The following is a 21,782-nucleotide window of genomic DNA, read 5'->3' as shown; positions in this document are numbered from 1 at the left end:
GTGAAAAAATCCTTAAATTTTGATTGTGTTGATGGAGAATACAGGCGATGTCACGGCGACGTCAGACGTCACGGCAACGTATCAGAGGTGCGCTCAATGTGCATGGTGGTGTGGCGGCGACGGAGCTGAGAAATTGATATTTTTTACTTTGCGCCCGGATAACGTACGTGTGGATTAGAACATGGATAATGTGCACGTCTGGATAAGCACATGGATAAGGTATGTGTGGATAAGCACATGGATAAGGTACGTTTGGATAAGCAGATGGATAACGTCCGTCTCGCCTCCATTAGCATAGCATAGCATTAGCATAGCATAGCATTATATTAGCCTATTAACTAACAGCTAACATTGTATGCGGACTCCCATTCTGCCCCAAGTAAGGGTTTAAGATGGTAATGAGCATAACGAAGCCTGGAGGAAGCATTACAAATCCGTCTCCCTAGGTCTAGGACTATGATCATGGAAGGCTTTAGTATAACACCCCTGCATGTCGGCAAACACAGCTAATTAGATTTTTATTGCAAAGTTATTATTTCCAGTATTTTTCTTGATGAACTAGATATGTACAGTAGAAAGTGAGCAGAGACATTTGGGAGTGGGGGATTCACTTCATTTATGGTCAAATTGCTTGTAGTTGCTGTTGTGGTTAATATTTTCTAGTAACCTAGTTTAGGTTATGTAGTGTTAACATTATTTCATTTATGGTATTTTGTAGATGGCCTTGAGTGTCCTACAATGGGGCATTAGTGTTGTTCGTTGACATATATTTGTTACCTCTATTAATGCCATGGACATTTTGTGGGTCTAGAAACTTCATCACTCAGCCTGGCCTGGATGTGCACACTTAAGTTATCTCATGGCAATGCCATCACAATCATAGAGGGCAGGATTGTGTTATGAATATCTGTCGGTCTGTACTGGACTAGTTCCATTGCCAGTTTTCGTCCAGCCTATGAATGCATAAGCAATATTTAATCCTCCTGCCATATTATTTACCTTTGTTATTTGGTTTTATTACTCTCTTTTTCCAATAAACAGAACTCTGACTGATTTTAACCGATCACCTGCAGCGGGCTACTTGTCCGACCCAGCAAATTCTGAATAGAAGAGAATTTCCTAAAATCAACCATCTCAACATTTCCCGACTATCAAAAGCACAACTCCCACACTGACTAGCAAGAAGGTGCTCACCCCCTTAACTCAGACTTTTAAGGTGTTACCATCTGGTCTACGTTTTAGCCCCCCTATGGCCATGAATACAAATACAAGATAGAAGAACTCCTTAATCCCAGCCATCAGGGCCCTAAATGCTACTGGTTGAGGAGATAAATGCTGCTAGTAGTTAGTAGTAGTGATGATGATGATTAGGGCCAGGGAAAAATATAGAAAAAAATCCATATCAAATCATTTCATTTGAATCAAATCGAATCTTAAAATCCCAAGATCGATCTTTCAATCTATTCCGTTTTTCAGTGGATGTGTGAAGATTTTCACTTAACATCATTTCTAGCACACCTACCGTCCTGCAGATGTCTCTAGTTTGCCTTGCGCTGAGTTTCTGCTGAACTACTACGGAAACTCAGTTCACCAAATTTAACCTTTTGACATGATGATGATGATGATGCAGTGACAATCATGTTTTGGTGTAGGACAAATAGAATCTGACTTGACTGACTACATATCCGAGTGCACCGTTCACAGCCTACACTCTAATGTTGCATCTTCTTCTCCCTTGCTCATTATCTCTCCTGCTGTGGTGTGGCTGGGATATGTAGTCATTTTTGATTGTTTTTGATTAAGTAGGGAAATGTTTGAACCAGGGGCTTAAAATGAGCAAGCCCAGAGCATCAGCTATTTTTGTTTTGTTTTTTAATAATCAACCCCCCTACCATTCACGCTGTCTGTCTGTCATGGCAGGTGATTCAACATGAGATGAGTCATGAGTCTAATGAGTTTAGGCCCAAATAGAAATACAATATGCATAAAACTCATACGTCTTTGGTGTGTTTGTGTGTCTTTCTCTGCATGTGGATGGAGGAGAGTGTAAGTGAGAGAAAGAGGCAAGGGAGCAGTTGCTGCCATGATGAACTGTATAAAAGTAAGGTGTGTGTGTGTGTATGCTGAACTCTATTCCAAAAAAGGCAGTGAAGATTTAAGGTTACTGGTATTGTCTCTTGGCTCAAGGCCAAGCCATAGTAGTAATTATGCATAATGCATGCTGTATTTCTAAGTCTGAAAAAATGTCTTTTTGGAGGTCCACAGTGAAATCTATCTGCTTACTGTTACCTAAGGTGACTGTTCTGTTTCCTTAGATGACTGTTCCAATCCCTCAGAGTGCATCCACGCCAAATAGCCAGTTCCTGGCATGTCTTTATTCCCACTCTCCTATTCGATTCCATTCAACAAATATTCTAAATTATCTGACGTGTTGTCATTGGTGTAAGCCTGAAATAGTGAATCTATGTAATACATTTTTTTGGTTTGACTAATGTCATCTACATTAAGAATTAAACCTTCTTCTCAGGATTCACATCCATAGAAAAGGACCGCACACTCCTCCAAAAACTTTGCCTTCAATCTCTGGACCTAAAGGTTTCTCTATGGAGTTATTCCCGAGTGTAGCTAGGTGCTGGCCATACACAGGAGGATATACCTGGAGCCAAACGAACTGCAGTCTGTCATCAGTGATCCAGGACACAGTGAGGACATCCACCTTCATTTCTCAGCTTATCCCCCAGCAGGAGAAGCTGGATGGTGCTGAAAGTGCTTGAGAAATCAAAGAACAGGATTCTCACATGTTCCCAGCTTTCTCCAGATGGGCGTAGGCCCTGTGGAGCAGGAAGATGATGGCATCATCCACCCCCACATGCGCCTGGGAGCAAACTGCAGCGGGTCCTTATATATACTGAACAAAAATATAAACGCAACACTTTTGTTTTTGCTCCCATTTTTCATGAGTTGAAATAAAAGATCTAAGACTTTTTCTATGCACACAAAAGGCTCAGTTCAGTGTATATATATTGTCCTCCATCTACAAGTCAAACTCTGCAGCATTCAAAATTCATAAGGGGCAAATAAATCACAGATGATTGGGGCTTCTGATCTGTTCAGTCTGTCTTAATGTTGTTCCAATAGACCTATATTGGGGATTTATTCTTTACCCTTTTACTGTTGTGGATTAGTCATGGGATTTGACTTGCATAATGTCTAGGATCCACTTTGTGTGTTCTGCCTGTTTTTCTTTTCATTTTTATGTTCGGATTTAGTTTTGTCACATCAATTAAAAGAAGATATTGGTTCAAATTGTGTTGTATTATTGCACTTACTGAAATGCAAAAGCCAATTGAATTTTAGATAGCCTGCTGTATAACAGGCTTAGAGCATTGATTACTGACTTCTTGAAGACGTTTAATGACTGGTTGGATGTTATGAGATATTATGATGTAGGCCCAGGCCACAATAATGCAGCAATTTTCTGACCATTTAAACCAGATTAGAAGATGGACAAATATTTTGTGATTGGGAGATGCTGAAAATATTTTACAACATACTGTGTCTTTTCAATATCTTCAGCACTACTAGAAATGTTTGTGCTTGATGGCCTAATCCTTTCAAAGGTGTAGTTTAGCTGTGATAAAGACTAATTACAGCCTTTGATAGCTTGTTACTACCTCCAACCAATACCTGGTAGCAACCTATGCTACAATATCATCCATTTTCTAACAATTTTGAGCACTCAAATATATGGCTGTGTCAAATAACAGCTCAGAAAATCCCCTTCAATGTGCCTAGACAAACTATACACTCTGAATGTCCCAAGTTAGTTTCTGGGTGTAAAGTTTGTGAGGCTGTTGTGCCATGACTACTCACATTACACATGAAAGACTCACTGTTGGCAAGCCGTAGAGGTGTAACATTATTTCTATTAGTCTAACAAAACTATATTTACATGGAGGCTAGCTTGCTATAACCAAAGCAACCATGTAGCTATAACATTGCTGGGTTATTTGGTGATAACTGGCAAAATAAAGTTACTGCAGACGACACGTTGCAGACGTCACGTAGCTTCTCCCGTGGCTTCTCCCGTTAGCCTGGTAAGACCATCCTGATCACGTGACCTCACATTCTGTTTCACTCCACGGATCAGTCTGGACTTCCAGCCGCCCACATCGATTTCAGTGGGCGGGAGTACTTGCCTTGACAGACAAACTCCTTCAGCCAATCAGCGAATCCAAATTCAAATCCAGTCGGAAGAACGGCGAAAACGTCTTTTCCGCTGAGAAACTCCGCTAGTGCATACTCTTGTTCTTGTTTAATTGTTGTTATTGAGTCTATTTCTGCAATAACTGCACTTGTTTACTCTACAAACGTTAACGTTACCGCTCGTTGCTTCGGGAGACGCCATTACTGTTTTGCCAGCGGCGGCCTGTATTTCACGTCATCAACTACGACGCAGTCCCTGATTGGCCCGGTTACATTGTAATTTCAAGAAATCAATGTGGGTGGCTGGAAGTCCAGACTGATCCATGGAGCGAAACAGAATGTGAGGTCACGTGATCAGGATGGTCTTACCAGGCTATTCTCCCGTAGCTTCTCACGCCCATTCTCTGACGAGAGGGGTGACGATGAGAGTGTCACGCTTCTTCTCTAACGTCATTGGTCACGGCGTCAGTTCACGGTAAGGTAAGCGACGATCGACACGATTGGCTGCTTAGTTAGCAAAGTGTTGTCAGCTATCACACCCCAAGACTGGATTACAGACCCCGATGCACTACCTCCACTCACATACCCGGACAAACTATCTCGTTTTTGGACTTAGTGCATACACTTTGCGTGAGTTTAAAAGTTACAAATCCCTAGAAGCTCATGAACAGTTTTGCAGGGGCTGGGTGCAAGATTTGCTAATTCACAAGCCGGCAAACTGCGAGAGCAAAAAAACGTGGGTTTTTCTACTTTCAGTGGGCAGATATGTTTAGTATTTGGTTATGTCGAGTAGATATGGATGGAGACATGATTTTACAGGTTAGTCCTACAGTGTGTGCATAAAAAGAAGAGTGTTTTCGTGTTTTTTCCATGTAGGAAAGGCGAAAAAACGTATTCCATTGTCCAGTTTTCTCCCTGAATGATGGTGTGACCTACTATGGCAGTTCTTGATGCAGCAGCTCTGACCTACCATGGCGACGTTTTTCAGAATCACAACAGAAAATCAAAACATAGCCTCCAACTCACCAACAGAAAGGCAGCGGGATCTTCACAACATGGCGTGTAAACAAAATGATGATGTCAGTTACCCAAAATTCAACACGGCGTGACGTCAGCTTCACATTCCCTATTGGCATAGCCTCCAAAACGTTATTTTGAATTACATTCAACTTTCTGTTTCTCAGGGAACGATCTATAGGCCTGGTTATCTCAGTCATCCATAATCTGATGTCATTTTCATTCTATAACTCTCCCAATGTTATACTGCTTGTTGACATTTTCCCTTGCCCTCTTATCTAGACTGTGTTGTGTTTTTCCCTTTTGTGTTGTTTCCTGTGGTACTGTTTAGTTGTAGATGCAACGGTAGAAATAAATGTGTTTGACACTAATGTAACTTGTTCTGTGTTTGTTTGCTCACAATATCAATCCCTAAACTGGAAAAGATCTGTGCTGCCCTTTTATACATAATTTTTCTGTAGTATTAATAATCATAAAATCATAACAATAATAGTTATAACTATAATAACAACTTGACCTCTTGTGTTTGGCCAACTGAGAGGGCTTTTCCCTTGTGTTATTATCCGTCCCTTCATAGAAATTGGTTCGCTGGAGGAATAATTGTCTATTTGGGATATGTCTAATAACTCATAATTTCCCTTATAAAATAATATAATCTTTGAGCTATGATTTTCCTACAACAGCATTAAATCAATAAATCAATAAAAATTATTGTGTATTAACAATGTTTGTGGTATTTGTTTTCAATGTGATGTGTGCTATCAAAACAACACATTGTTATTAGTATTGTTAGGAATTTACATTAAATGAAAGTACAATTTCCAAAATATTATTTTCACAGTATACTATATTCATAAACATTTAGACTTTAGCAAGACGCCATATAGGCTATAGGCCGAAAATAGAAAAAAAGAAAGATCTAACCACAAAGTCTATACCAGACAGCTTTGAAAGAAAAATGTCTACTACCTTGAAAAAGTCAATTTTAACCTTAAATTGTGCATGCCATAATTGTTCCTAAATGCTCATCAAATCCTGATACTTAGCATTAAATGTTCCTGCCATAAAGCAATCTTTATCAGGAAACAACATGCAGCACAATACAATACAGGGTATCTGAAAAGGCTGGCATCACAGGGAAACCACAAACTACATAAGAGTCAAAACGGTATAACTGAAGTGAGACTTGAACTCACGCCTCTATTCAGAGACCAGACACCCTGGCTTAGACCACTCTGCCAGGGTGCCACAATCCCCATGATTCCAGACTTTTCGATTTTCAGTCCATATTTCATCTATTGTATTTTGATACGATTTGTTGGTCCATATGTAATACCAATTTTTAGACAATTATTAAGCTTTTATTTTGAAAGCAAATACGCCTATCTTCCGTTATTACCATTACTCTGGTTAACTGTGGTGGCTTGACACATGCAGCGTATTTTATCTAAAAGCTATTAGACCACTGTCAGCCTGTTTTAGCTCAAGTTCTCTTTTTCAAAGTCTTTCAAACATTTAAGCCTCACTGTACAGCATGCTAATAGTGTGAATTTAATCCAAAAGCAATTTACGTATCAAATTAACTTGCCTGCTGTCAATGTGGAGACTTGAATGACCTGTGAACTCCTGTTCCCCCTCTTAAAGTCCACAGTTATTACCATCTGTGAAGGAGTGTGTGTGCGTGCGTGCGTGTGTGTGTGTGTGTGTCCGCTGACTGCATTGTCTTCTGTTTCCTTGCTTTATCATGATATATTCGGCTTCATTCTGTTCTATTTTCATGTGTTTTATGTGTTTTCTATATTCTGTCCTATTCTATTTTTGTCTTTTTCTTTTCTATTCTATTCTATTCTACCCATTTCAGTTCAATCCAGCTTTCATCCGTTCTCTTCTGCTTTATTCTTTCATCCTTTTTCTGTTATATTTATCTCTAAACTTATAGGCTTTTTAACCCTACTTAAAAAGGCAGAATCTCTCTTCTGCCTTTTTCTATTCTATTCTATTCTATTCTAACCTAATTGTCTTTATGCTCGTCTATTCTGCTTTACTCTGCTCTTCTCCCATCAACACATACAACAGGATGAATACCTTCAACAAACAGTCACAGGTTTGATTTCCTACAGTTCCACAGACTACAGTGTCTTTATTATTATTATTGTACATTTTCAGCTGTATAGTTACAGGTTGCATATACACAAAATAATGGTTAAGCGCTCCTCAGAACCATGTGTCATTCTCACATGGGACACAACACTTATTGCTTCATATTTTACACAGCATGTGTTAAAAGAAATGACGCTTTGTTCCGAGTGCAGCAGTGGTGTCAACCATCCTGTACACTAGGTGGCAGCAGTGAGTCTCACCAGCATCAACACAACCCAGATAAACAAGAGCATCGTGCCCTTTTCAATAATAATAATAATAATAATAATGATAATAATAAATAGAAAGACAATGTTTTTAATGAAACAAAAGTGGGGGGAATAATACTTTTTTTACACTACTACTTAAAAGTAAAATATGAACCAAAAAAACAAAGAATCACCAGAGATTCATTAGACGACTCGACTGGATAGAAGAGAAACAATGGAGTTCTTTACACACTGGACATTCTTAGCCCAGGTTTAGCATTCACTTTAGGCTTATTTAACCCCTTTTCACACTAAACCAATTAGGGTTAGGGTTAGACCATTTGTACCCACTTAGGATATGACATATGGAGAGTACCACACCTTGTCATACCCAATTGATGCCCATGAAAAGACTGAAGGTAGATGGAAAACACACCATGTATATCTTATCCAGTCAGATGATTCAGAGCAGTGGATTATTGGTCTCATTAGTCCAGGAATCAACTAGTCAACAGTTCAGTACAACTCTGTATGTGACGCTTCACTCAGCCAAAGGCAAATGTTCTTGAACTCCCTGGGCTAGGTGTTGTGTGAAAAGGGGTAAAGAGGAGTCAAGGTTTCATGCAGAGATCACATTCTCCATTCCTCCTCTTGTCTCTAAACCCAGTTACTTTGGTACTTTGGTTTCACAAATAAATACACCAGTCACATTCTGCTTTTCCTTCCTCTCCCCTCCTTTCTCCTCTCTTCCCAGCAAACATTATGACGTTGAACAGATGTTGATATGACGGCCTGCACCAACATTGAAAACCTGTGTGAATCTAGCGCCAAAATGAAGGTTGCAACAATGTCTATAGTTGCCCATAGTGGCTTCCTGCATCGTTTTGAGAAATCAGGACTTAAATACCTTTCATGTATCAGTTCAGTTTCCAAAACAGTTTCCAAAGCTGTTTTAATAGGATTTTTAACATGCCATAACATCATATTGTGAAAATTTTGAGTTTGTGAACTTCATTTGACGTTGAACTTTGAAGTTCAACGTCAAATGCTTGCTGGGTTCCTTTCCTAAGGCTCTCATCAGCACTTCCAGCATCCTTCTTTCCTGTCTAACATAACTAATACATTCTCCATCAACAACCACAGTATCAACAAAATCTGACTTGGTTAAACACACATTCAACATTGCCCTGTCTAAACTTCTCTCTCTCCAACTTCACTTTCACATTGCCTCTGATTGATACTTTTACCCGATCTGGCCAGTAAATTCGCTCCATTTCAGATCAGCTCATTACAAAGTGGATCTCCCCTGGGTGGAAAAGTGTTTTCTGTCAACATGTTCTGTTAATGATCACTGAGAAAGAGCGTGTCTTTTTGTTATACAGTAATCTGTTTTCGGGTTCCGAGCTGGGTGAACTGAAGTGGAACTTGAAGCTGCATACAAATGGTAAGTCTTCTTCGTTTTTTTTAGTTAGTTTATGTCATGCATCTGAACTCCTGTTGTCAAGCAGCCGTTGCTCAAAATAGGATTCAGGCAATTTCCCCCAACTATCTCCGATGTAGTTCAGTGGAAATATATAATGATTTCATCATCAGATGGCCATGTGGTTCCAGCATTACATACAAACCAACCCAAAAAAGATGTTGCTCCCTCAGAAAACAATGCAAGTTCCATCTTCGTTTCCCTCTCTTTGTCTCCTGACTTGCCCTCCTCCTTCTCTTGCCTCGATCTCTTTCTCCTCTGACTTTCTCAGCTAACGTGTCCGCCCACATGCTGCTCTTCTTCTCTCCGTGCACGTGCACCCTGCGAGTGTGCACATGGCTACCGGCCTGGGCTCTACGCCAGCGAGCGTTGTCTGGGTTTGATCCTTGGATACAGCTAGAGAGAGAGAGAGAGAGAGAGAGAGAGAGAGAGAGAGAGTGAGAGAAAGAGAGGGCAGGGTCACTACATCATGTTAACATTGTTCTCAAGGTGCCCGAACAAGGCAGGCCGTGAAGGCAGATTGTAAGACACTCTATAAGAATAAATCTGCCAGATAGGATGTTGCCTCCGATGTGAGATTCAGAATCACAAGCACAATCACTTTATTCACCAAGTACAATGAATGTGCAGGAATCTGCCTTGGTGGCATTGGTGCAAGAAGATATCAAGAATTCATATAGCAACAAAGTACATACTGACACCCTTGGTAACGGGACAACTGGACCTCATATTTAGGGTACAGTGCGGGACATACATTACATAGCAGACATATCACCCGGCAAATCTAGATCCAGCATTCAATCACTATTTATATTGAGGCAGCATGGTATGCAGTATGGTTGCAGCTGTAGAGGGGCATCATTAGTGTCTAGCATTGGAGCAATTTATCAGGAGATACCAGTTGTGTGACCAAGTCAACTTTGCTCAAGTCCCAAGTCAGTCTCAAGTCTTGAGGCACAAGTCCCAAGTCTAAATGTAGATTAGCAAGTCAAGTGCAAGTCAAGTCCTTGTCATTAATGTCAATTCTCAAGTCTAAATGTAGAACAGCAAGTCAAGTCAGAACAAATCAAGAGTCCAGTATCAATTTAATATCTTAAAGAAAACATAATATCGAGGACTTTTCAATGCAATATGTTTTTAATAGTATAAAACGTTGGTAAGTGCATCATGAGTTTGATTTCTATAATAAGTTTCAATAAATTCAATCATTCCATACAAATTCAGAAAACACAATTTAAATTCAGTCGTCTGGTGGAACAAATCTCATCTCTTTCAATCTATGTCATTTACACAAACACAAGATCTTTTGTCAAGACTTTAGAAACCTTTTCAAGTCATCAAAGTACAAGTCAAAGTCAAGTCCCAAGTCACCAGAACCCAAGTCAAGTCTCAAGCAATTAAAATTGTGACTCGAGTCCCCACTTCTGGGAGATACACTAGTAGTAGTAGTAGTAGTAGTAGTATACAGTTATACTGAGTAAGATGAAAAGTAAGAAATAAGGTCTGGGCAGTAAGAAGCATGGAGATGCTGTTTCCTGAGGCTTAAGTGGCAAAGTGGACAAGAAACTTAACTGCTGTTAATGTGATAAATGTGTCGCTGATCGCCTCTGGAGGTGGTTTGGGTGATTGAAGCTTCTATGCATTTCGGGTGCATTTACATTTGGATTTGATGAGTTTTTTTCTCTGTCAGATTACAATCCGATCACGCAGAGTGCGTGTTAATGCCAGGTGCAAAAGAAACCTATGCGGAATGATCAAATCCAAGAACTCCAAGTCGATACTTGTGTTGTGAACGTTCTTCTCAAGTTGTCTTGGAAAGAAAGAATTTCTCAAGAACACAAGAACAGAGAACATCATCACAGTTTGAGATGAACTGCTTGATGTCACGCCATCAATATGAACTTCTCACGAACATGAAAACAGAGAAGCATGTTTCTAGTTTGAGCTGTCTGAGCTGTTCATTTTCCCGGCTGATTCAACTGACTGTACTACAGACTCTAGACAAAACTATAGATAATATAGATAGATTGTTGCGCTATTTGATGTGATGCGTCGTTGTAGCAATGAATCTTGGGGCTTTCCTTTCTTTCTCATGGGCCAAGTCACCATTCAATGCATCCTCAGGGATCTTCATCCGTCCTCTGTACTTGAGATTCTTTCGTTTTGGAATCGTAATTGGGCCATAGATATTAACATCAAACACCAAATGGACGCCACCAGAACGTAAAAGAGTGTACATTGAGAAAAACTCCATGTGTCTTCCTCTTTCCTTCTTATTTATAAGGATGCGTTCATGACAAGGTGTGTGTGTTTTGTTGTTGTGTGTTTTCTCACCCCCAGCAGGTTTCGGGGTACGTATCCCTCGCGGTCGTTAAGCCGCGCCCACCACCACTCCGTCTCGGTGTCATCGCGGCGACGCAGCACGGTGAGGGCGTCGCCCTCGCTGAAGGACAGCTCATCGGCTTGCTGGGAAGTGTAGTCCCACAGAGCATAGACCGAGCCTTTATTCATCACACCCAACTTCTCCTGTACACCTGGGAGCGAGAGAGAAGGGTTTTAATATCAGTTTATCTATCAGAATCAATATAATGTTTTAAATCACTTAAATCTCTTCTTCTTTTTTTTATAGACTTGCTTTTATGTGATATCATGTAACTTGTGTCATGTAACTTTCATGTGATGTCATGTATTACTATTGTATTGTTTTTACCTTATATTCTTATCCCTTTTATTTTGTGGTGCCTTCTTGTTTTTGTTCATTGAAATTTATTTTGAGTTTGCTTTAATTTAAATCACTACGTAAACTCTAAAAAAAAATGTAAAAAGTGCTACACAAATTAAGTTTATATTATTATTAGTAGTAGTACTACTAGTAGTCTAAATGATGTTTCAGAGGCTTTTCCACCCTGACAAAACTCTGGGAAAATAGTTATTTTCCGTATTTTTTTAGGCATGAATATGATTAAATTTACAAATACTGAAAACTGGCACAAACTATCGTCTATCAGCAAGTTTAGACCAAAAATACCAATATCAGCCTCCCAAAGCCCATACTGGTTGAACACTAGTTGAGAGGACTCATCCCTTCCCGTAGGCCTGGATTTGGTTTGTGGCTGGTTTTAATTTGCTGTCTGTCTGTATAACCATCCATCCACACACCATAGAGGAACTGAGAACACTGTGTGTAGCCCTCCTCCATTTCTTCACATTTGTCTGCCGCTGTTTCAACGTCGCTAATGGTGGTGGCGAAGATGGCCGCCCCCGACTCCACCAACATCTTACAGAGGTGGACACTGTTACATGAGGCCGCGCAGTGGAGAGGAGTCCTGGACGAGGGGGACAGTAAAAGAAACAAAGATAAAGAGTAAAGAATTATTCCTCTGGTAGCTCAGGTTATTCACCATTGATAAACAGAAAGAATAGAGACTTTGCAGTTGTGTCACAAATCTCCTAGAAACCACGTCTGGCTCCGTCATAGAGGTCCAGTGGAGAATTGGCTATATGCAAATAATGACTAAATATGTAGGTCTAACAACCAGGCTAGAAAAAGAGAGATATCTGAAAAAGAGTTATAAGTGAATAGTCTGATCAGTTGACACAGCAAACTGTCATGTCTTTAGCTCTAGTCTCTACTCCAAGACAGTCTGAGTTGTAGCTGGGTCAGTTCAGTAACCTTAACAAACAGTTTGTTTTTGGCTTTCTTAGCTAGCGCACTAGCCCGCGGGCTAATTTAGCAAAGCAATTAATCTTAATGTTAACACAACTACTAGTCACTACTAGCTACGAGCCAAATATGTTAGCTGTTGTGCAAATCATATGTGTTAGCAAGACACTGATAGTTGAGTATGGTTAGCTATCTAACAAGATGACATTAACTAAATACAAAATGTATCAATGATTAAATCAATTCCCAGTCAAACACAGCACAGGTTACTTTTGATTATGGGTCTTCACTGGCCTCATTAATTTGTAATCATTTTTTAATAATTTCTTCATTCATTTAATCATTCAGCTCTAGACCTCAAATGTTTACTTGCAGATAGATAGATAGATAGATAGATAGTAGTTAGATAGATAGATAGATTGATAGATAGATAGATAGATAGATAGATAGATAGATAGGTTGAAGGTACTGACCATCCGTCACTGTCTGCTGCATTGACGTTCACTCCAAAGTCCAGCAGGAACTTCACAATGTGATGATGGCCGGCACAGACGGCATTATGAAGAGGTGTTATGCCTTCATCATTAGGAGTACTGGGATTTTCAACCTGAGAGGAGACGATGAGAAAAGTAGAGATAGACTCAATATGGTGATCCTATATCAAGTTGATTTTACTATTGGCGGCAGCCAATAGTGAAATTATGCAGGACACGGACCTCTTCGTTCTTGAGAAGGAGAAGCAATGTGATGCCCATGGTATAATTTGCTGCCTTATTAACCAAAGTTGCCAGGAATTTGTCTTAGTTTGGTCAAGATACAAACATGACAAGACATTCAATAATTGTCAATGAACAATATAACATTAGGTAAAACACAGTATATCAATGCCATCTGTATCTGTATCTTTCTAGGTGATAAAGAAAATCTTTTTTTTTTTTTAAAGATTATTTTTTTGGCATTTTCACCTTTATTAGACAGGACAGGTAGGGAGAGAGAGGGGATGACATGCGGCAAGGGGCCACGGGTCGGATTTGAACCCGGGCCGGCCGCAGGAAGGACTGAGCCTTTGTGGTATGCACTCTACCAGGTGAGCTACCAGGGAGCCCCATAAATAAAATCTTTGAATCTTTTTATAGTGCAACATCTGATACTATAACTACGAGATGTTAATGAAATGTTACTCCATATACTCCATATACTTTTCCAATCTATTATCTGTCTTCCCATATAACTTTGAGTATTTTGTTGCATCTTTTTGTACACATATGACACAAAACCTACACCTGAATGGAGAGTTCTCATCATTTCTACCATTGGGTGTATTTGAGAGGTTCATTCCATGGCACGCCGTATGTGCATATAGCAGTGCGTATTTGCAGATATATAAAAAAAAAAAGATGACCCAAGCAAATTAAAATCATGTTTCAAATCTTGGAAGGACCTTAAACCTTCATCATTCATCATGTCTGATAGGGTATGAATCCCTTGATTTTTCCACTGTGGGAAGTAAATTGGTTTCCCTCCAATATTCAAAAGGTTGTTCTTATATATCAGAATGTCAAAGTGGCAGTCGATTCCCCCCCCCCCCGACTTTCTGTCATGCTGTAAAATATAGCTGTTGTTCTAATTCTAGGGAACTGTCCTCTCCAGATAATTTTGGAAACACAACCTTGAAGCTTGTCCCAAAATCCAGGTGGAGGTGTTAGAGGGAGCATACTAATAAGAAAATGTACTCTTGGCAGGGTATTCATTTTCATGGATTGGATTATAATTCTGGATAAATATCTATTCCCAGATATCCCAACAGGGACTTCTGTGTTCCTATCCAGATCTGTCATCGCTCTATTCAGAGGTAATAATGATGATTTGGTCAAGTTTTATAACCAGATATTGAACTAAATTTCGTAAATATGTCAAAAACAGAGGCAACCCTGGCGTTCTCCAAAAACAGTCATACAAAGCTACTTTATAGTTTATAGGGTTCATGAATGATGAATGGGGTAGATATTGGCGTTATAAAAAAATTGAAATGGTTCAGTGTTGTCTACCACCAACGCAGTTTGTCTGATTGCATGCATATTGTAGAATTGATCAATACTACACTGTGTATTGGAAGCACTTAACCCGGCCCTTTTCCTAGGTTTTGATGAAAGGTTTAAGTATGTGTTTCAGAGGGTTTTCCACCCCCTAAAAAAGAAAATTCAGGGTATAAGCCTGAATTTTTTGGTATGAAAATAGTCAAATATAAAGACATTGAATATTGACACTAAATATTGGCTATCGACAGCTACAATCCAATCCAAAAATATCAGTATCAGCCTTCAAAAACCCCAAAAAACACTATGGAAATGCAAAGTGTCAAATGCCTGATTTCACCGCAATACTTAGGATAGTGCAATGTTTCTGCACAGCCTGAGCAGCTGGGAAGTTATTCAGGCTCTTATTGCCTCAGGGTGAGTGCTACTGTCAAACCCGGCTTGTTCTGAACTTGACGCATCTGAATGTTTTCCCTGAGGGCATCAAATAGAGAGTTAGCTTGTTATGGGAGTCAGTAGCCACATCGTCAGGGATGGATGGGAGTTCACGTGCACCGGTTGTAGATGCTGAACGTGTAACTCTATCAAACTCTCTGTTCCCATGAGCTGCAGCATTGCTGTGCCACACAGTGATAGAGAGTGTGTGAGTATGTCCTCAATCAAGGCTCTGCAAAACCAATACCTCCTCTCCCCTGAGAGTAGGGCTAAGGATCAAAAAACGATACCAGCCAGTACCGTCCTGAAAGCTTCATAAAATGAAAACTCTAATTTTCTTCTAGTTTATGAGCATTTTGACTGAGGAAATTGAGACTGTGGTCTGATCCTATAAAAACCTAGGAGGCACGTATGAATGTTGCACAGGAAATAATTTACAGAGAAAAGTATCAAAAAAGCACCATTTTAGAACCAGTATCAAGTTTGTAGTATCAAAATGAAATAGTTTCCAGCAACACAGTCAAGACTTGATAGACAGCCAAAACTTTGAGATCTATTTTTACAGAAGAGTCTCTTTCCTTCAGAATATTGTTGGAATCCCCAAGGTCAGTGAGGAGGAAATTATTGTTCAGGAGAATTTTAAATGGTCCAGAAATGATTTAGAATGTCATTATGCCAACAATGTACCACAATAATGTAGTGGTTTACCTCGTATATGATTCTCTGCACCAGGTCAAACTCTCCTTCTAGTGATGCGTCCAGTAGCAGAGCTAGAGGGTTAAACTTGACTCTCAGACCGTGGCCTGTACGCTCCGACAACGGCTTCTTCAGGTTGGTTCGCTTAGCCTGGAGCACAGAGGGAGAGGAATGGGAACATGATGACAACGCAGAAAAGGAAGGCCAAGTACTTTAATTAAGTACGTTCTGCTTGAGCTAACACATTCTAGCTTTTCAGCAAAATGTGTCGTTTGGGCTGACTTATGACTGGAGGCCTTTAGACGTATAAACCATCGGATTGTAATCGGATAGAGCAAAAATCCATAAAATACAGTTGTAAATGCACTCAAGGCGCATTGAAGATCCGATCACCCAAACCACCTTAGCAGCACATTAGCAGCAAAGTGTAAATGCAATGTGTCTCTAGTCCACATATAACAGAAATGGACATAAACTTTTGCGCACAAATCCAGCCAGGAAACGCACACAAATAAAAAATAACACGTCAGGCAGCTCGGATAGTAACATCAAAAATGGATTGTTAGAATAGAACAAGCGAGAAGTGGTGTTTACCGTCAATTTTAAATTATGTAAATATTACGAGAGGAAGTGACAAACACAGAAATCTCTGTTTCCGCAAATGAAAGACAAATCTGAGTTTAATGTGTATACTAGAGATGCATTTAAATTTCAGGTGTAAAAGGGGGGCGGCTGTGGCTCAGGAGGTAGAGCGGGTCGTTCACTAATCAGAAGGTCGGTGGTTCGATCCCCGGCTCCTCTAGCCCGCATGTCGAAGTGTCCTTGGGCAAGATACTGAACCCCAAATTGCTCCCGATGGTTGTGCCAGCACCCTGCGTGGTAGCTTGCCGCCATCGGTGTATGAATGTGTGTGTGAATGGGTGAATGTAGGCATTATTGTAAAGCGCTTTGAGTGGTCGGTAGACTAGAAAAGCGCTATATAAATGCAGTAAAAAAAAAAAAGTAATCCACCTTAGGCTGGGCAGGTGGCATGGGGGAGGGGGGTGAAGGAGAGGGGGAGGCGTGGCCGGGACTAGAACCCCTCTGGTTGTTGTTATTCTGGTCCTCCGGCCTATCAGGTACAGGGGGCGGACTGGGCTGGGTCGATGGAGAGACCCTATCGGCCGTCGTCGTCTCTCTGGCTGTTTCTACGGCAACAGGAGGGGACAAGCGGCGGGAGTTCGAGTTCAGGTTTTGACTTTCAGCTTCCACGGCTGTCATACTGCCGTGCTTGTCGCCCGGTTCTACATTCCCATTGGCTGAATGGATGTTGTCCATGTCTCCCAAAAGGCAGCCAGGCTGGTAGAAAGGGTTGCCTGGAGGAAAGAGTAAAATAGCCATTATCTAACTAAGTAGTCCCATTGGGAGACGCACACAGATTATATCCAATCAGAAGTCAATAAAAAATCAAGACAGATAGAGACAAGCAGAATGTGTAACATACTAATTTTCCAGGAAATCATACATTATAAAAAGCGATAAACCCACTATGGCAATAATAGCCAAGAGGGCATTTTTCCCTGTTATTATGGAGACTTTGGGTACAGATTACATGTTGTGGACACGAATAACGTGAAGATACGTTCCTCCATTCCTCCACCATGAAAGGATTATGTGACAATAGCACAAATTAGACTGTAGAGCTACGTACCATTTCAGTTTCAAAACAGTAAACTTGAGTATATTGTGGTTTTAAACATGTTATTTTAAAAGTAGAAAGTACTCTGATGCTGCACTCACGTCATATCGGATTTTCTGTAAATACGTAGTGCCAAACTGGTAAAAAAGCGTTCACGTCAACCTCCTAGTTGTAAGTAGGATATTTGGGAATTTTTTGCGGGCTCCAATATTTCCCACATGGCATCACAAATTGCAGGAGTGTGTAAACACAAGCAGTAAACATAGCAGGGAATTTACCAATGTCAGCAGTCCAAGGTACAAAAATCAGAATTATCAGTTATATTCACACTAATACAATTAAAGGTACTTACGAACAGAGAGCAATCGGCTGCAATGGTAAGTTCATAAAAACAAATGATTTTGAATATGAGTTTTCCAATGAATTAAACCCGTGAATGCTTCCAAGTTGAAGCAACAAAATCCTGCTTTCACTTCTTCCGACATGACTTGAACGCAGCAGAAGACCGGCAGACAGCAGAGTAAACAAAGAAGTGTGTGAGCAACGCTAAAAAGAATCAAATGGACTATTAAAAGTGAAATGCTATGATAATTGTTCAATCACAGCTATTTAAAGACATGTATAACTGCAGTCTGAGTGTTGCTGTGTTGAAAGGGTGTGTTTTATTTGCTTTTTGGGTTTGACTGTTTGAGCTGCGGTTGGCCTCTTTGGATTGATTTGGACGGCAGCGCTCCCTGCAAACTGAGAGGTATGTAGTAATTGACAAAATTTGGATCAGTATTGATTGGAATGATGGCAGACAAGGGCATAACTTTGGTTTGAGAAGTGGGGGGGACACAATAAAACGGGGTACTCCCCCAGAAAAAAAATAGCGATTTGAATCCCATTTCCTGCATTTCTACATACATTTAGGGACTACGGTAACCAATACAAAATCCGGGAAATAATTAAGTTGGTCATCATGCTAAATTCTGCCAGAATAGTACTAAATATGCATAAGAAAAACTGTCTTACTTTCTGTATTGTTTAACACACAACTTTACTGAACTTCACATGTTGAGTTATTCAATTATGGATATATATATATTTTGAAGAATAGGACTGACAGATCTATGGTACATTATTGTGGCACTATCGATAGATAATGTGTCATTTGCAACTTCAATCACAACAAACATATACAAAATGTATCAAAGAATATGAAACTTTTTTTTAGAAGTTTTTTAGAAGTCACACACTGTCAATACTATACTATACTGCTCAGAAAGTCGCTAGAAGTCGCCAGATGATGTCATGCGATAATTTGCATATCAATATATAATGCTGCACTTGTAATGCACGCCGCGGCGTAGCCCGTTTTAATGTAAGTGCTGACTCCGTCCACCCGGGCCAGTTTCGATGTACGCCGGTAACAATTACAAGTGGACCCTATCCTACAGTCCCTGCTCTCAGCGGCGGGAGGGGGGCTACACTGCGTGTGGGAAGCGCTGTGATCATCAGACCTCTCTGGATTAGACAAGCAAGTAGAGCAAACCGGCATCAGCCGAACCAATTTATTGCCAAATGCTTTGGGATTCAACACATTAACATTGCTTCCCATGATCAGAAAAAGTCGCCAGATTTGTCGCTAGTTGCTTTTGAGAAATAAAGGGACCCCCCCAGGGGGTCTGAAACGTCGCTAAGTCTAGTGACAAAGTCGCCAAGTTGGCAACGCTGGTCCACAGACGCCAAAATGTACTATAGAACCGTGCAGGCAGGCTGTCCGTGTCCGTTACTCGTCCGTGGCAATTTTTTGGAGTATATCAGGGCCTTACAATCAGCAGCTCAATTCACATTCTCACGGTAGCGTATTAAGCATGATTTTTGCGGTTAAAAAAGTGGGGGGGACACAAACAGGATTTTGAAAAGAGGGGGGGACATGTCCCCCCCCATCCCCAGAGGAAATTACGCCCCAGATGGCAGAAACTATGAAAAAAAGGTCCAGGTTGAAAATAACTGGATTATCTTTTAAGGTTAGGGTTTAGTCATGGTTAAATAAGAAAAACTTTTGCTGAAAATGAATATTTCCCATCCTCGACCTCCACATCCTTACTTTCCACAGCACTTTTTCAATGAGAAACTACTGCCTGTTTCTAGTCGCGTCTCCGATCTGATCCTTTCATGGTGGGGAAACGTATTTCTCTCACTTTTCGTGTATGAAACACATTATTTGCATTTTAAGACATCATGGTCATTTCATTAAATTTTGTGAGAGCAGATTGAATTAACAGTCAATCAGAATAAAGGGACAAGTAGAATGTGTAACACTTCCATAGGCCTCCTGACACCACCTGACCAACACTGATCAGTTGTCCAACCTGAGACCAGCATCTCTATGTGGCCCCTTCATCATGTCCCAGTGCCTTACCTGTCCCTCCTTCCATGCCACCAGCCAGTGTGTTGAACCTGCAGACCACAACAGAAATCAATCAACTTTGCTGTGGCAACGTTGATTCATAAAAAAACGGTGTGATTTTTGTCTTTATGGTGGAGTAAAACAAGCACAGACCTCTGGTACAGTAGTTTCTGGATGTTTGGCCCCTGGGGGCCCTCAGGTTCAGTGATAGAGCTGCGTTTCTTCAGGGGTCGTGGGGCATTGCTGAGGCGTCGACGGAGCACCTCCAGGTCGGCATCATTCTGGTAACGTAGCGGGGAGTGGGCTTTGGAGGGGAGACGTTGGAAATCACAATATCTTAAAGGGTCTACGTGTAATTTCTGGTCCAATGCTGACCTCTGTCGTTCAGCAATGTCATTACAACAACAAATCAAGGCTTGGCCCCTCCTCTGCCCTCCTCACATGCCTCGATTATATACAAGGCGAATTTACCAGAACACCATACCGGTTAGTAATAAAGTCGCAAGTTATATTTTCCGATGTATATTTTTTGGCAATAAGCAAGGCAGAAACAAATTGCCAGAGTTCTGAATGGAACATGGCCTGATTTTCTCTCTAAAAGCTGCGCAGAGGCGATAACAAAATAATGAATTAGAAACTGTGTAGGAGATTTTTCTAGCAAGGTTAGTTAACATATTCAGTAATAGCGTAACTGTTATTTACAAGCCACTTATTGTTGCTAGTGGTTCGCTAGAAGGCTAACTAGTCAAGATAGCTGCACAGCTTGTGGAGGACTGTGAGTGTGAGCCAAGTCTTTTGGGTTTTATTGGTTGCCATATATCACTCAAACTAGGCTAGGCAGCGTCATTATGTTGCTAAGCACCTTCGCCTGATGTACAACAACATGGCAAACGGAAATATTGATGCCCATCATTTGGACCAAGCAGCGGATGCAGCTGTAAGCAAACTTGACCTTGTTTTGAAAGCCGAGCAGATCGCCTATATTACTTTTAAAATGATTTTTTACATGTGGTAAAGTACCATTTCAAGTTCTGCTCACATAGTCTATATAAACTATTACAAATACAATCAGCTGTAACATTCGCATCTGTTCACATTTTCTCTCTCTTGACAATGACAAATGAGAAAGCTCCAATCACAACAACATCCGCCTCCTCAATAGTGATGCTATCGCTGTAGGCAACGTCAAAGGAAGCCAAAGAGTTAAGAGTTTTCTTAGGACCAGACAGCCAGCATCTACCATCAGGAAACACAATACACAGATTCATGACAGCACGCTGGTGAGTTTGATCTATCTTCTGGTACCTACCAACTGGGGTGAGCTTGGTGGGACTGAGGGGGCGAGGGATATTGTCCACACTGGGGGGAGGGAGGAGTTGCCCCTCTCCGCTCTCTCCTCCTCTTCCTCCTCCAACCATTTCTTTATCCACAACATCCTCTCCTCCTCCTCCTCCTCTTCCTCCTCCTCCTCCTCCCCCCTGGAGGAAAGGTACAGGGGATGGAGAGGTGGAGGAGGTGGGGAGGATGGGTTTACCATAGACTGGGGAGAGACGGGGGCGCGGGGAAAGGGAGAGATAGAGACAATTTTTCACTTGTGGTAATATTAACAATAAACCTACAGCATTCTTAACCTAAATGCAGTATCTCTTATGGTGTAACCTATGCTTCATGTATTCATGAAGGCGTGGAGCCATTGAAAAGCAACATGTTCCAAACAATTTCGTTTTTTGAAGGCCAATAATGATACTAATATTTTTGATAGAATTTGCCAAAAGCTGACATTTTGTGCTTTCAGTACTTTTAAATTTGACCATTTTCATGTAAAGA

At 40.7% G+C, this 21,782-nt stretch overlaps 1 protein-coding gene across 1 annotated transcript in view; it reads right to left on the bottom strand.

Annotated features, from left to right (window-relative positions):
• Positions 1–7,343: 7,343 nt before the first annotated feature.
• The window catches only part of LOC139923490 (apoptosis-stimulating of p53 protein 1), a 55,986-nt gene continuing 41,547 nt past the window's right edge, over positions 7,344–21,782 (bottom strand). Inside the window, exons 16-24 of the mRNA XM_071914267.2 lie at positions 21,265–21,495; positions 20,109–20,259; positions 19,968–20,005; positions 16,894–17,237; positions 15,895–16,032; positions 13,189–13,322; positions 12,211–12,377; positions 11,386–11,585; positions 7,344–9,447 (exon numbers count right to left, since the gene is read on the bottom strand). Coding sequence (XP_071770368.1) covers positions 9,406–9,447; positions 11,386–11,585; positions 12,211–12,377; positions 13,189–13,322; positions 15,895–16,032; positions 16,894–17,237; positions 19,968–20,005; positions 20,109–20,259; positions 21,265–21,495 — 1,445 coding nt within the window. The 3' untranslated portion in view covers positions 7,344–9,405. The remainder of the gene's footprint in view (positions 9,448–11,385; positions 11,586–12,210; positions 12,378–13,188; positions 13,323–15,894; positions 16,033–16,893; positions 17,238–19,967; positions 20,006–20,108; positions 20,260–21,264; positions 21,496–21,782) is intronic.

This window comes from Centroberyx gerrardi, chromosome 17, assembly GCF_048128805.1.
Source record: "Centroberyx gerrardi isolate f3 chromosome 17, fCenGer3.hap1.cur.20231027, whole genome shotgun sequence".
In the NCBI taxonomy this organism is placed as follows: domain Eukaryota; kingdom Metazoa; phylum Chordata; class Actinopteri; order Beryciformes; family Berycidae; genus Centroberyx; species Centroberyx gerrardi.
The sequence above is the reverse complement of the archived record's forward strand: the minus strand, read 5'-3'. Positions and strand labels throughout refer to the sequence as shown.